Here is a 16,056-nt window from a genome sequence, read left to right on the forward strand (position 1 = left end):
TTATGAAAATCCCAACAGAATGTTTTTAAGTTGATAAACTTATTTGATAAAAGATATGACTGTAACACATTTAACAGATGCAATTTAGCCCATAAGCCTTTCAGACAAAATAATTGATTATACATATAATTGATGTGAAGTCTTTGCTGTTGTTTAGCCAAACTTTCAGAATGTAGGAATTGATGCAGACTATAGAGTACACAGTTGGCATGGTTCCATCAGTCTCTTGATTGTTTTACCACTATTGGCACAGTAATAATGATCACAACAGCACAAACGAACAGAATGATTAATGCAAATGCTTTACAAATTTTGTTCCTCTTCATTTCAGCTGCTTTCTTTTTGAGCAGTGAGTCATAACCAGGGGTGTAAAGATCTTCCAGCCAGAAGCTCAGATCTCTTGGGTCTTCCTGAAAGACACAAAATATAACTTGACTACACTTTCCTTAAAGCAAAAGCAGTTTAAAAATATATTTTTTTTTCCACTCTTTCAATAATTAATAGTTCTTTTTTTAAATATCTGTTCAAATTCTGAATCCTGATACTAGATCTGTAATAGTTTTATTAAGCATATACGATATAACTTTATTAGGTAAGCCTGTCCAACTGATCGTTAATGCAAATTTCTAATCAGCCAATCACATAGCAGCAACTCAATGCATTTAAGCTGCGGTCACACTTGACTTTTCTTCCCATAGACTTCCATTCAACCGCACGCGAATGCGTCAGACCGGAAACGCAAGGTCATGCGTCAAGTTTCGCATGTTGCTGCGGTGCAAAGTTCAAGCTTGGTGAACTCTGACCTGCGAAATCGCATCACTTGACTGCATGAGACCAATCGAGGATCAAAACAGGACCTCTCTGGACAGAAATTTAAAGCATGGAGCAATCGCTCGCTTTTTTTAAATGTCTAATCATCTTGTTTAATCCCGCCCCTTTTCGCAGCGCCGTACGACAGAATTTTGCACAAACAAAGCCCAGTGTGACCGCAGCTTGAGGCATGTAGACATAGTCAAGATGATCTGCTGCAGTTCAAACCGAGCATCAGAATGAGGAAGAAAGGACTTTGAGGAATTTAAGAGACTTTGAACGTGGCAGGGTTGTTGGTGCCAGATGGGCTGATCTGAGTATTTTAGAAACTGCTGATCTACTGGGATTTTCATGCACAACCATTCCTAGGGTTTACAGAGAATGTTCCAAAAAAGAGAAAATATCCTGTGAGCAGCTGTTTTGTGGCTGCAAATGCCTTGTTGATGCCAGAGGTCAGAGGAAAATGGCCAGACTGGTTTGAGCTGATAGAAAGGCAACAGTAACTCAAATAACCACACATTACAACTGAGATATACAGAAGAGCATCTCTGAATACACAACATGTCGAACCTTGAGGCGGATGGGCTACAGCAGCAAAAGACCCCACTGGATTCAACTCCTGTCCATCCCTTTATGACCACAGTGTACCCATCCTCTGATGGCTACCTCCAGCAGAATAACGCGCAATGTCATAAAGCGCAAATCAACTCAGACTGGTTTATTGAACATGACAATGAGTTCACTGTACTAAAATGGCCTCCACAGTCACCAGAACTCAATCCAACAGAGCACCTTTGGGATGTGGTGTAACGGGAGATTCGCATCATGGATGTGCAGCTGACAAATCTGCAGCAACTGTGTGATGCTATCATGTCAATATGGACCAAAATCTCTGAGGAATATTTCCAGTATCTAGTTTAATCAATGCCACGAAGAATTAAGAGAGTTCTGAAGGCAAAAGGGAGTCCAACACGGTACTAGTAAGGTGTACATAATAAAGTGGCCAGTGTATGTAAATGTAACAATGAAGTCGGGGTACAACAGAGTTGTTCCCAAAATAGTGCAGAGTTACAAATGCCAAATGTGTCAGCTTAGTGGCAGATTCAAAAACAAAATGAAGGTCCTATGCTAATGAGCAAAAGATCATCACTAGTTTGCGGGGCTTGTCCCCTCTGATGGCATGTTCACCCACTGATATGTCTGCCCTAAAGGAATTTTAGAAAGACGTTTTGAGGGGGAAGGAAGGTTATGGTATTTGATAAAAGTTTATGAGGGCAAAAAAAAAATTACAAAATAATGAAGTGTGCAGATACATCGTTTATAACAAACACTACTATGTACACACATTAAAAAAAGAAGAAAAAATTATGCTTTAAATGCTAAAAAAGCAAACATTTTTAGGTAACTAATGGAATATGCTTCAAATTATTTTCACACCATGTCTTCTTTTGTCACTCAATTGTTTATTTGTCTCTATTTACTGATAACATACCTTCATATAGTCTGCCAGCTGACCATGTGAAGTGTGTCTGTCATAGTCCTGAATGGTCCAAGAGGGTTTGCTCTTGTTCTCTTCAGTCTGAATGATGTTGATGTGAGAATAGAGAGGGTTCTGCTTGATCTTCGGTTTTAGAGTTTGAGGAGTGATGTGTTTCTCCAGCTCTTTGTCTTCAAACATATGACTGTCTCCTGAAGCCTTTCCTTCATTTCCTCTCTCCCTGCCCTACACAACAGTACAACACACAATAAGAAATGTCAGCTGGACAAAATCAATACAGTCATGCTGTGCAACACCACTCTGTCGAATGCTGTAATTACAGAAAAATGTAAATGTATTGCTGAAAGTACATTAATTCCTGTCTAAAGCTCTCACATGTAATTTATGCAGTATAATTACACACACACACACACACACACACACAACAAGACTCTGGTGACATTTTCATGAAGTACATCAGTTCAGAAATTAAATCAGTGCCTCCAAAAGGTTAATGTTCTATCACGTTTGAAACAAATTAAATATTCCCCCTACACAGTCCTGGAGGGCCACTTTTTGTAGATTGTAACTTTGACACTAATTAAACACACCTGGACAATTTAATGAGAGTCTTTAGCATTACTAAAAAATTCCAGACTGTTGTGTTTATACTGGTCAGATTAGTCCGAGGACTCAAGTGGGACAGGACATCTCTGGCATGATTTAAAATACAATTTTTTATTTATTATTATTATAGTATTATTTTACATTTTTATTGTGTGATCAGTTGGGACTACCAAAGTGATTACTTTAAAATTTTGTGTCATTTCTATAATTTAAAATTGAATGTAAACCTGAATGTCTCTCTAAAAGAAATGCAAAACATTTGAACAACCCAACTAGATTCAACAACCAGTAGACAAACTACTGACAAAATTATTTGTCTTGACACTTACAAAGACATATTTATGGGCTTAAAGGAATTTTTATTTGACCTGTGCATTTAATTTGAATTCTTGATTAAATGGGCATTATCAGTGGTTATCAGCTGATATTGGCCAGTAGGGACTCCTCCATCTACATAGTTAATCAACTATACTAATAGAGAAGACTCCAGATCCACATCTGTTTTTGCATTACTGTGATGGTTGGGTTTAGGGTTGGGGTAAGGGTAGAAATAAAAAATATAAAATCCCATAAAATACAATTAATGGCAATCTTAATACATTCCTTCATTCATTTTCCACCGCTTTTCCGGGGCCGGGTTGCGAGGGCAGCAGTCTTAAGAGTGAACTCCAGCTCCTCCCATTGCGTTCTCAGGCCAGCCGAGAGACATAGTCACTCCAGCGTGTCCTGGGTCTTCCCCGAGGTCTCCTCCTGATGGGACATGCCTGCAACACCTCCCTAGGTAGGCGTCCAGGAGGCATCCGAAACAGATGCCCGAGCCACCTCAGCTGACTTCTCTCGATGCGGAGAAGCAGTGGCTCTACTCCGAGCTCCTCCCGGGTGACAGAGTTCCTCACCCTATTTATAAGGGTGCACCCTGCCACACTGCGAAGGAAAGCGGCTCATTGCGACCGCTTATATCCAAGATCTTGTCCTTTTGGTCTTGACCCAAAACTCATGACCATAAGTAGATTGAACAGTAAATCGAAAGCTTTGCCTTTCGGCTCAGCTCCTTCTTTACCACAACGGACCGGTACATCGACCGCATTACTGCTGCCGCTGCACCAATCCGCCTGTCAATCTCACGTTTCATCCTTCCGTTACTCGTGAACAAAACCCCAAGGTACTTGAACTCCTCCACCTGGGGTAAGGACTTTCCTCCAACCTGGAGATAGCAAACCACCTTTTTCTGGTAGAGCACTATGGCCTCGGACTTGGAGGTGTTGATTCTCATCCCACCCTTGTCACACTTGGCAGCAAACCGCCCCAGTGCATACTGAAGATCCATGTTCGATGAAGCCAACAGAACAACATCGTCTGCGAATAACAGAGATGAGATCCTGTGGTCATGATGCCATGAGGGACATGGTCGAATGCCTTCTCCAAGTCCACAAAACACATGTGAACTGGTTGGGCATACTCCCATGACACCTCGAGCACCCTGGTGAGGGTATACAGCTGGTCCAGTGTACCACAGCCCGGACGAAAACCGCATTGCTCCTCCTTAATCCCAGGTTCAACCATCGCCCGGATCCTCTTCTCCACTACCCTGGCAAAGACTTTCCCAGGGAGGCTGAGGAGTGTGATCCCCACGTAATAAATAATATAAATAATTGTAGTTAATTTCCAGCTGCAGCCGTATGTGATATATAACTGATTAACCATGTGGAGGGATGATAACAGCCTTCTGAGTTTGGAAACCCCTACTGGCCCATATCTATCAGCTGATAACCATCGATAACGCCCATTCAATCGAGTGATAACATTCAAATCGGCTCAGAAAAATCCTCCAGGTTCTGCACTTTCTTTGGTTTTCTAATATCTTCTGCACATTTCCAAATATCTTCTTCAATTCCGCATCCCTTTCCAGCAGATACAAAATGATTTCATTCATACTACAGATCTGAGTTTTTATACTACGGAAAATTGGGAGGAACCCTTTAATAAATTTTAAAATTGACATGTGCTCAAGAAGGAAAGAATGCATTTGTTAACACTAACACATGAAGACCTAAATGTTTTGCAGACATTGTGTTATGTTCAGCGATGAGCAGTATTTATGATACATGTATTTTTGAAATACGTATTTTAAATACAAATAGTATTTTGTGATTTGCATTTGATAGGGTTGTTGAAAATGGGTTAATATTATGTATAATTTTTAATATTGTGTAAGAAGTCTACATGATGACATCATAACAATGTGGCCTCTGCTTTCTTAGTTATTTGGCTTGAGATCAGAAATGGAAATTGATTAAGCAGGTGGTCAATGCTAATAAGTAATGGCAGTGTACATGTAATGCAGTGTACAATTCACCATCAGCATCTTTGCTTAATAAGATTAAATAAAATATCAGTTCTTAAGAACAGGATGGGGAGCTTCAGAACATCCTCAGTGTCAGCCTCAGGGCTGCAGGTGGAAATGCAACTTCAGAGATTTTAGACTTTAGAGGAACTTTAGAAATATAAAACACCTAAAGATGGCGTACTGATGTTCACTAAGGGCGTAAACTGTGACTCTTCCAGTTAAAGAAGAATTGAAAACATCTTGACAGAATGAGGAAACCGCACAAATAATAGTAGTTTTAGATGGATTGCTAATGTAGATGGCAAGAAAATAAGACAAACAACATACAAATAAGTCCTACAGTGGCGATACCTTCAATGCTTCATTGGCTGTTTCAAATGCCAGTAGCGGATCTGCAGGTGCTTTATAGTTTATAGTTAATGAAGAGAAAAGATGTTAAAATGGCACAATATAGTATATGAGACACAAATATTTAATAATACTCCAGTCTATACAGTCTGGTCAAATACCCCAGACTCCTGTGACACAGCAGCAGGATGAAGAGTTTATATGCAAAATCAGACTGTTTTTACATTAAGTACGAAAGATTTCAATTGCAAAAAATGTATTTATTTATACTTCGTCCACAATCCAAACACATGCGTTATAGGGGAATTGATTAACTAATTTGCCTGTAGTGTGTGTGTGAGTGAATGAGTGTGTATGGGTGTTTTCCAGTACTGGGTTGCAGCTGGAATGGCATCCGTTGTGTAAAATACATACTGGAATAGTTAATTCTGCTGTGCCGACCCATAATAAATAAGGGACTATAAGCCAAAAAAATTAATGAAAATTTAAATAACCTCCTCATATATCACCATTTTAAAATAGAAGACCGTTAAAAGATGGTGTCAATTTTACTGGCCACGCAATGGACGAAGAGATATAGCATTATGTTCCAACTCATTATCTGCATTAGATGGTTTTTACAGGGAATTTTTTTTTACAGTTCATCCAGAGATCATCTTTAAGACAGGACTTTATGTATGAAATTTGTATAATATTTATTCTAAAATGAAAGAGAAACAAAAGTATATGAAAACCTAGTCATGTACAGTAGAGGTGAATTAGTTGGCAGAGAAGCTGACTTAAATTTGCTATAAAAAATGCTGTAGCTGTCAATCATTTTTTTCTTCACTAAGTCAGTTTGATGGTAAGAGGAATGATCGAAAAGGCCTGTCTATGGAAGGTTTGTGAAGACATGTCATGCTCCCTTGTAAAAGTATTTTGAAGTATTTTCAAAATAAAAAAAACAGTATTTATTTTGATGAATTTGTGGCTGCTGTATTTTGTAGTTTATTTTGATACACATAAAATTGAGGCATTCTGTATGTATTTTAAATACATTTCAATGTATTTTTGCCCATCCCTCCTTACGTTAAGGTTTAGGATCACCTGAATGACATGTAGCTGCAAAGCCAGTTACTGACAGTCTGTAGAATGTCTGTATAGCAGAACAGATAAAGTATTACCATACTGCTGTCACAAGTCTCATGTGTCTGTGTTGTGTTCATGCAGTTGTTGCGTCATGTGATGTCACATGTGTTTGTTCCATGTGCTTCTGTTTACGTCATGTGTTTCCTTTGTTCTGTTTTCCAGCCATGTGTTAATGTTCATTCGTTCCACCCGTGTCACACCCCTCAGTTCTATCATGTCCTGTGTATTTACCCTTGAGTTTGTTTAGTTCTTTAGATTAGTTTGTTTAGTGTCCACCCTGATGAAAAAAACAGCTTAAACCAGCCTAAGCTGGTTGGCTGGTTTTAGCTGGTTGACCAGCCTGGTTTTACAGGGGTTTTTTTTGGCAATTTCCTGGTCTTTGCTGGTCAGGCTGGAAAATTACCAGCTAAAACCACCATGACTAGCCTGGTTTAAACTGGACATAGCTGGTTTTGGCTGGTCATCTTCCAGCCTGACCAGCTAAGACCAGGCTGGAAATAGCTGGAAACCAGCCAGGAAATGGCCAAAAACCCTCTAAAACCAGGCTGGTCAACCAGCTAAAACCAGCTAACCAGCCTACGCTGGTTTAACAGTTTTTTTTTTTCAACAGGGCGGTATTTTATTGTCACATCTTTATGTCCTAACTGTGTTTAATGTTCAAATTCTTGTTGTAAGTGCCTCGTTGTAAATAATGTGTTTATACTCCTGCGATCTGTGTGCAAGTGAGCCATCCTGTGACAACTGCCCGGAAGATCTAATAGCTAATAGCTCCTTGTTTACCAGATGTCAAAATAATATCTAATATCCAAAAATCCAATTTACCCTATATCATTCAGTTTAATTGTTTAAACACCCAGGTTCTTAATCAATTGTGTAGCCTTTCTATTTTACATAGCCTAATTATTTTATATAAGATTGTCTGTTTTTTTTTCTTTAAAGGCTTCCTATATAACTCCTTTTACGATGGCTGCATCCGAAACCGCATACTTCCATACTATACAGTATGCTAAAATCAGTATGCAAACCAAGTAGTATGTCCGAATTCATAGAATTCTAAAATCAGTATGCGAGAAGTACCAAAATGACTTCCTACTTCCGGTGAGATTCTGAAGTGCGCATCCCATGCACGCTGCGCTATCCTGGGATGCCCCGCAAGAGAATTCATGAACGAGAGTGAAGCGACGCAACTGACGTGGGTAGATGGCGTGACCATGACAAAATGGCTGATGTAGTACGTCCGAATTCCATTTATACGCCTTACGTTCATACTGTATAGATTGTACGTACGAGTAGTACGTTTAAATTCAAATGCAGCACCTACTGAGTAGAAGCGGCGACTTCGGATGCAGCCAAAATGTAAGGTAGGTCTTAGGTGGCTCCAGAATGTGACTGTAAAGTTTCAGCTCAAAATACCATCAGATTATTTATTATACAATGCAGAATATGCCCATTTTGCACTGAGAGCAAAGTGTAGCTGTTTTTGTAGCCTGTGCCTTTAAATGAGCTGGTTCTCCCCAACCACCTTTCCCACATGTGTGTCTACTTCTCCTTTGTTTTGTCAGATAAACAGCAATCAGTGGATGAAGCAGAAATCCATCTCATTAGTCAAACTAAGTCTATTTGGGTGATTATCACTATAAAGAGAATCAGTCCTATATGAACATAATGCGAAATAATGAAATTCTGATGTTTTAATACGGTGTAATTAGTTAAGCCTTTACACACATGCAGGTAGAATTATAAGTGTTTTGAAATATGTTTTTGTCCATTTTTGGCATATTCTTTCATTGATGATTCTTGTGATTTTGCCAGGTCCCACACACTGCTCAGCCAACTTCAGCGAGTCTAAAAGTAGGTCAATTAGATCAAAGATTAAAGATTTTTAAAAATGCTTAAATTAAAGATTTTTTAAAATGCTCAATGTCTTTAACAATATATTTGATAAAATAGTCATTATAATAACTTTTATTTTGTTCTCATAATATTATTAATCATTTTGCACGTGTCCTTGACATTGCTGTCCACCCTGTCATGATGTGGTAAATGCCCCTTTAAGAAACATTCTGATGTACTCATTGGCATCCCCTTTTTTCAATCGAGGTTAAAGCATGTGTTTTGCACACAGTAAGTAACTTAACTTCAATTGGGAAACACTTTACCAGCTGCAGGTCCAACCTGTGTTGAATAAATGCTATCTTTAGCTAAAAATGTCCTCCCTGTCATCGTCCACCCTATCACAAATCCATCCTTGACATGGTGGACATATGCATTGTTTTTGACTATTTATTTATTTAATATTTTATTTTTAATTAGTTAATTAGCAATACATGATTGGGCAATGCAAATTTTGGCAATATCTGTCTTAATCTACATAAAGAAGATCCTTTAAAAGTCCATATAATGGAGCTCATTGACTGTTTGAAATAAAAATACAGCCCTAAGTATTTGTACATTTATGTGAACATCTGTAATCTAATTATTTACCTTAGTCTGAAAAAAAAAACTGTATTATTAAGGTGTTTAACTTGAGTTGCTTCCAGTATTCCCTTCACTCCTCTAATGATAGACCCTGATGGAAACCTATGTTTAGAATTCTGAAATCCATGGCGCTGCGTGGCGCGGCGCTGCACATCGCCGAGCGGCGCTCCTGGTGTGTGACCCCCTTTGCGCCCCATTCACACAGGGTTTTAGCGTCAAGCTGCGGTCACACTGGGCTTTTGTCCCCATAGACTTCCATTCATACGCACGCGAATATGTCAGACCGAAAACGCAAGGTCATGCATCAAGTTTCGCAGTTCACTGTGGTGCAAAGTTCAAGCTTGGTGAACTCTGACCTGCGAAATCGTATCACTTGACTGCGTGAGACCAATCGAGGATCACAACATGGCCTCTTTGGACAGAAATTTAAAATATGGATCAATCGCTCACTTTTTTAATGTCTAAACATCTTGTTTAATCCCGCCCCTTTTCGCAGCACCGTACGACTGAATTTCGCACACACAAAGCCCAGTGTGACCGCAGCTTCAATGCTTGACAGAGGGCATGTCTGAAGTTGAGGCTGACGCGATCGTCATAGCAGCGTCAGCCAATGAAATTAGTCAGCAATCGACTACTGCCTGAGCTGGTGTATTTGCATACAGTGATCTGATTGGCTGATGCTTCTGTCAATGCTTGAAAATTTGAGAAAGTCCCAACTTCTGCAGCGAGCAACGCCACTGAAGCGGTGCGGAAGGATGCACAATGTAGTTTGGCAATGCCTGACGTCACCCATGAAATAATATAAATAATAAATATATTATAAAAATATTATATATTAAATAAAAGAAATAAATCTGTAAAATAAAAGAAAATGTACTGGCAGTTTTTGTACCATAATATACAACACCAACCCAAACAATAAATTACTTTAATCTATTAAAAATTTTAATAAAAGACACTTTTTTGAACTTTTTAAGGTTAAAAGTTGTTGGAAGAATGATCAAGGTCCCATAATGCATTTCTAAAACACAATTAATTAGGGAAAGTAAAAAATAAAAACATAAATCACAAAATATGAAACCTTTTTGCAGTAAAGTCTATTAGACTGTATATAGTATTTTCACACTTAGTTATTGGATCCTATATAGGCGTAAATGTAGTATTTACTGTATCTATGGTGAACTGATTACATTGTACTACAGCAAACTGTGGTGTATTGTAGTATAACATACACTATAGCCTAAATAGTAGTTGTAGAAAACTACAGTATTTGGTTATTTGTTTTTATTAACCTATAAGCCAAGTCTACAATTTAACAAAATGACTTTTATTGACATTTTTGTTGCTTGAAATGTTATAATGTACTATAATAAATAATATATAAAGAAATAAATCTGTAAAATAACAGAAAATGTTCCGCCAGTTTTTGTACCATAATATACAACACCAACCCAAACAATATATTACTTTAATCTATTAAAAATGTTAATAAAAGTCACTTTTTTACTTTTTAAGGTTAAAAGTTGTTGGAAGAATGATCAAGGACCCATAATGCATTTCTAAAACATAATTAATTAGGGAGAAAAAACACATGAATCACAAAATATGAAAACTTTTGACAGTGTAGTAAAGTCTATTATACTGTATATAGTATTTTTACACTTAGTTATTGAATGCTATATAGGCCTAAATATAGTATTTACTGTATTAATGGTGAACTGATAATCTGTAATAAATTCTATAGTATAGACTTTACTAGAGTAAATTGTGGTAGTATAATATAAAATATAGCCTATATAGTAGTTGTAGAAAACTAAAGAATTGAATTATTTGTTTATATTAGCCTACTATTGTAGTTGTATTACCACATTGACTAGAATTACCAGAGCGGAATAGTATGGTTCAAAAACATTGTAGTAGGCTATTTGCTACATTTACAGCATAAACTTACAGGAACACTATTATTACGAAAAATAGCTATGCTGTAAATTCAGTTTGCTTATGATGGAATTTGCTTGCTGTAATCTAAAGCGTAAGCTACATTTCCAGGAAATATTTTTTTCCACACAAAGCAGCTCTCACGTTCTCCTTCCCTGTGGCAGCCTGAGTCTGTATGCTAACAGAGTTTTACCTGCGAGTACATCCTGTTGTGCCACTGTCGTTGGCGAGACAGAGCAGCCCCTATCTGAAACATTCCATGTGTAGCCGGCAACATTCCCACATCCAGCTGCAGGAATTTCTCTGGATGATTGTTGTTCGGCAGGACGGCTATGTCCATTTTGTGACTTGCATAAGGTTGAAATGAGCCTTACTGACTCTGATCTCATTGTGAGAGTTGAATTATTCATAATGTAACTCTACCTGATACCTACCAGTGAAGGGCTAGTGCCGCACCTACAGATTACACTACCTGACAAAAGTCTTGTCGTCTATCCAAGTTTTAGGAACTAGTTGATCATTTGGTATCAGAAGTGGCTTATATGAAAGGCAAAGGCCTCTAGATTATGCTTATTTTACCAAAATAAAATATGATCGTGCCTTGATTTTTTATTAGGACAGTGAGGTTTGACTTTGCTAAGACAAAAGTCATGTCACAGAAATAATGTACAGTATAGAATATAAAGTCATGGTGCAGTGGAAAAAGAATTAATATTGTGTATGACTCCCATGAGCTTGGAGGACTGCATCCATACATCTCTGCAATGACTCCAATAACTTACTAATAAAGTCATCTGGAATGGCAAAGAAAGTGTTCTTGCAAGGGTCCCAGAGTTCATCAAGATTCCTTTGTTTTATCTTTAATGCCTCCATCTTACCCCAGACATGCTTGATAATGTTCATGACTGGGCTGGTCAATCCTGGAGGCCCTTTACCTTCTATGCTTTCAGAAGCTTTGATGTGGAGGCTGAGTATGAGAGGGAGTGCTATCCTGGTAAAGAATTTGCCCTCTGCTGTGGTTTGTAATGTAATGGGCTGGATTAAAACAGCTACTGAATGATTTACATTTACATTATTTAGTATGAAGTGGGATGAGGAATACAACAGTGATTTATCAAAACATCACATCCTTAAGAAAATATTAGTAGTGAAAATGCTAGTAATGAAAAGTTTTAAACATTGTTTAGAATAGTACCAGCTAAAACAAAGTGAGATTGGGAAAAAGTGAAAGTATAGATGGGTCGATCCTGGCATTCGGTAATACTTCAGCTTGAGCAAACTCATTTTTAAGTGTATTGATTATATTTTTAACTAGCCTGAAATCGCAGAACAAGCTGACCCTGAGTCAGTATGTCTGCCATGCCAGGTTTCTGAGGAGCCTAAAGAGGCTTCTGGGCTCACTCTTGGTTAGTCATCATTACCTTGTATTTTCTGTAATTCATAATTAATATAAATTAGTAATCAATTTACTATGTTGCAATTCTGATGGAAGTTACTGCTTTTAGCTCATTGCATTAGATCCAGATTCAAAGGATAGGAGTCATTTATTTGATCTGTTTCATACCAGACAATCCAAGTTAATGTTCATGTTCTTTCTCTGTGTGTTTTTCAGGATCTATGGTGTCTCTCTTTGAAGTAAAGAAGTTGATTAAAAAAGGAAGTTTTGGCAAGGTGTATCTGGCATCTCACGTATTTAGTGAAAGAGTAAAGGTAGAGAACTATTTTTTCAATTCAATCAACAGTTTTCTTCTGATTATTAAATATAAATAATGTGTAGTCTTTAATCTGCCATTCATTCATCACTGTTTTTCTTTTCCGCAGGTTGCCCTGAAGTATATCGTCAAGCGCAAGCACGACCATTATTTCAGCATTATAAGTTGACAAACCAACGAAAGAGTTGTTTAAAGGGCACATAGGTTACCCCTTTTTTCATGTTTAATATAAGTCTTTTGTGTCCCCAGAATGTGTCTGTAAAGTTTCAGCTCAAAACACCCATCAGATTAGTTATTATAGCTGTTTGAAGTGTCTATTTTATAGCTGGAAAAAAGGTTTTGCTGTTTTTTTGTACTGGCCCTTTAAGGCAAGTCCTCCCCGCCCACCGTTCCCACGGGCCTGTCAGCAATAGCCGCCCTCGGCTGCCTCAGAATGCAGATCTGACATAACGTGTGTGAGAAATACTACAGTAAAAACTTTAACAATCAGTATTTGATGAATTTTTTTGTGGATTTGCAACAATGAGTCACACACAATGTCATTACAAAGTGCACGCACACACACAGCAAGGACACAAACACATAGCGCACACACATACACACACACACACAAACGTAGCACAGACATACACACACACACACACATAGCTCAGACACGCAGACACACACACACACGCGGCTCAGACACGAAGACACACACACACACACAGAGAGAGAGAGAGAGCGCATTAAGCTTTGCACTCGTTTTGCACGCATATGTGACATGATACTGGTAATATTCACTGCTGTATGGATATCTCTTATATAAATGTACAAAATAAACCTGATTTAACGTCCACAAACCGGGATTGAAGCGTCTTCTTTTATAATTGTTCTGACACACGGCTGTGCTGATTAAGTGAATCTGAAGTGAATCGCTGTAATTCATTACACACACGCTCTGTTTTAAAACATTTTAAACTTGTAAAGCTCACTCTTGATCACGTTTGATGATGATTAATGATCCTAGCGAACTGAACACACCTTTTATTCCCGGCTGCTTTGGGCTCGTCCTGTCTTGACGATATGATTTATACACGTGACTACCGGACATGTTAATGTGCGCAGCTGTCAATCAGTATTGGTGGGCAGGGGGACCGCACTCCTACGTAAAGTTGCAGTCGATCTGAAAACCGCTCCAATTGGTCCATCGTTTTTATGTTGTTAAATTTGAAAAAAAAAAGGACTGGGTGTGTTTATTTCACCCCAATATGACAGTTTATACACTATATTTACCCACTTTTCTTTCCAAACAGCTTGAAAAGTAGATTTTTCACCATATGTGCCCTTTAAAGGGAGAATTCACACAATGAAATGAACTCACCATTTACTCATCCTTCACTTGTCCAGTACCTGTCTGAACCTTTTTAAATTGAAGTAAAAAAAAAAACAGATATGTTGGAAACAGGTAGCCACTGACTTTTGAAGTCAATGCTTACTGGTTTTCAGCATTCTTCAAAATATCTTCTTTTGTGTTCAGCAGAAGAAACCCTCTTAAAGTGATAGTGCACTATATTCCTGCTGTCGACTGTGCTCATCATTATTAATTAAACAAAAAGACAATCACTCACTGCTCTTTACTAAATGACTTTTGTTGCTTCAATAAGAAACAAATCAATGTGAATTCTAACAGTGAAGATGTTTAAATCACAGTTCATTTGTATGTTTTTATCCTATTGTATTTATTATTCTTTTCCATAATTTAAAAAAGGTTTCAAAGTTACTTTCTCCCGTTATGCTTTGGATTTATCTTTGAAATCTGTTTTTTTCTAGGATGATCATTCCACACCTGTGCTTGCGGAAGTGGCAATGCTGTTTAGATTGATGAAAGATCCACCATGTCCCAACATCATCAGATTACACGACTGGATTGAGAATGAGAGCGACTTCGTTCTCATTATGGAGTACCCAGAGTCATGCCAGACCTTGACTCGTTACATCACATTTACACTGGACATCGATGAAAACCAAGCCCCTGGGTTAATGCGTCAGTTCATCCGAGCTGTAAAGTTCTGCGTTGATCGTGAAGTTTTTCATAGATTGGAGCTCAAATTGATCGACTTTAGTTGTGCTCTGCCAATTACCAGCGAGCCTTTCAACAGCTCTGAATATCAGGGTGAGTTGGCATTTTGTGTTAGTGTCTTTGATCACAGTACTGTTTTCTGAAATTACTGTACACTGAAAATGTAAACGTCTGTCTTACAGGAGCAAGACTTTTCATGCCACCTGAGATTTTAAGGCATCCCACATACCATGCTAACCCGGCATACGTATGGGCAGCAGGCATCGTGCTGTTTCAAATACTGCATTCATGTTTGCCCTTTGAAAACACACAATCGATAAAGAGCGGATCCTTTTACACAAGCCCCACTTTATCTTCAGGTAAGCAGACACCTCTGAACAATCTCAACCTCACTGACAGAAATAAATATGTCAGTCACAAGTAAAAAAGGGTTAAATATAATGGTTACACTGTAGATATTCAAGTTTTTTAATTGGAGATGTTTGGTAACATTTTAAGTCGTAACATTTAAACACGATCATGAATCTTGAGTCTCTGTGACACTTTTCAGCATGCCAAGACCTGATTTTCCAGTGTTTGAACCACAGTCCAGTTAATCGACTACAGTTACATCAGGTAGAAGAGCACCGGTGGTTCAATCCAACGAGCCCAAATCCTGTGCAGCAGTGAGACAAGAGGAGGTAGAGGAACACACCGAGCACAAAACTACATCTACATTCTTTCTGTAGTTCTTCTGTTTCTATTGTTTTCTCTTCTGTTCTTCTTTTTAGATTCATTTAGTCATTTAGCAGACGCTTTTATCCAAAGCGACTTACAAACATACAGATTCACTGTCAGTTACAATTCGTATTTGACACCCTTCATATCACTGCTTTAATAATTGTGTATTATTTCTGCTTGTTTTTCTTCATTTTAGAAAAAAAACTAAAGAAGCAAGGAGGAGGAGAGCACCATTTCCAGAAATTTCATAAGACTATTAAAGGAATACTTCACAGAAATTTAGTAATTCATTATTCCCTCATGTCATTCCAAACCTCTGAGACCTTTACTTTTGTTCAGTGGCACTCTTGATGAGAGCTAGGTCTTGATGACCCACTCACACCGCAGTTTCTCCATGATGGACATTCAG

At 38.1% G+C, this 16,056-nt stretch overlaps 2 protein-coding genes across 2 annotated transcripts; one reads left to right on the top strand and one right to left on the bottom strand.

The window, feature by feature from the left end:
- Positions 1–218: 218 nt before the first annotated feature.
- Positions 219–11,493, bottom strand: LOC130236717 (major intrinsically disordered NOTCH2-binding receptor 1-like). Its single transcript, XM_056467472.1, has 4 exons — positions 11,347–11,493; positions 4,134–4,229; positions 2,303–2,533; positions 219–410 (listed from the first exon to the last, which is right to left on the bottom strand). Exons 1-4 carry the CDS (start codon positions 11,491–11,493, stop codon positions 219–221), a joined length of 666 nt encoding a protein of 221 aa, XP_056323447.1.
- A 545-nt stretch (positions 11,494–12,038) lies between these two features.
- LOC130236719 (serine/threonine-protein kinase pim-1-like) lies at positions 12,039–15,596 on the top strand. The gene is made up of 8 exons (XM_056467473.1): positions 12,039–12,147; positions 12,482–12,559; positions 12,766–12,863; positions 12,975–13,003; positions 14,385–14,403; positions 14,678–15,020; positions 15,110–15,286; positions 15,478–15,596. The coding sequence occupies exons 1-8, from the start codon at positions 12,039–12,041 to the stop codon at positions 15,594–15,596; spliced, it is 972 nt and encodes a 323-aa protein (XP_056323448.1).
- Positions 15,597–16,056: the final 460 nt, after the last annotated feature.

The sequence above is a fragment of the Danio aesculapii genome, chromosome 10 (genome assembly GCF_903798145.1).
Source record: "Danio aesculapii chromosome 10, fDanAes4.1, whole genome shotgun sequence".
Lineage (NCBI taxonomy): Eukaryota > Metazoa > Chordata > Actinopteri > Cypriniformes > Danionidae > Danio > Danio aesculapii.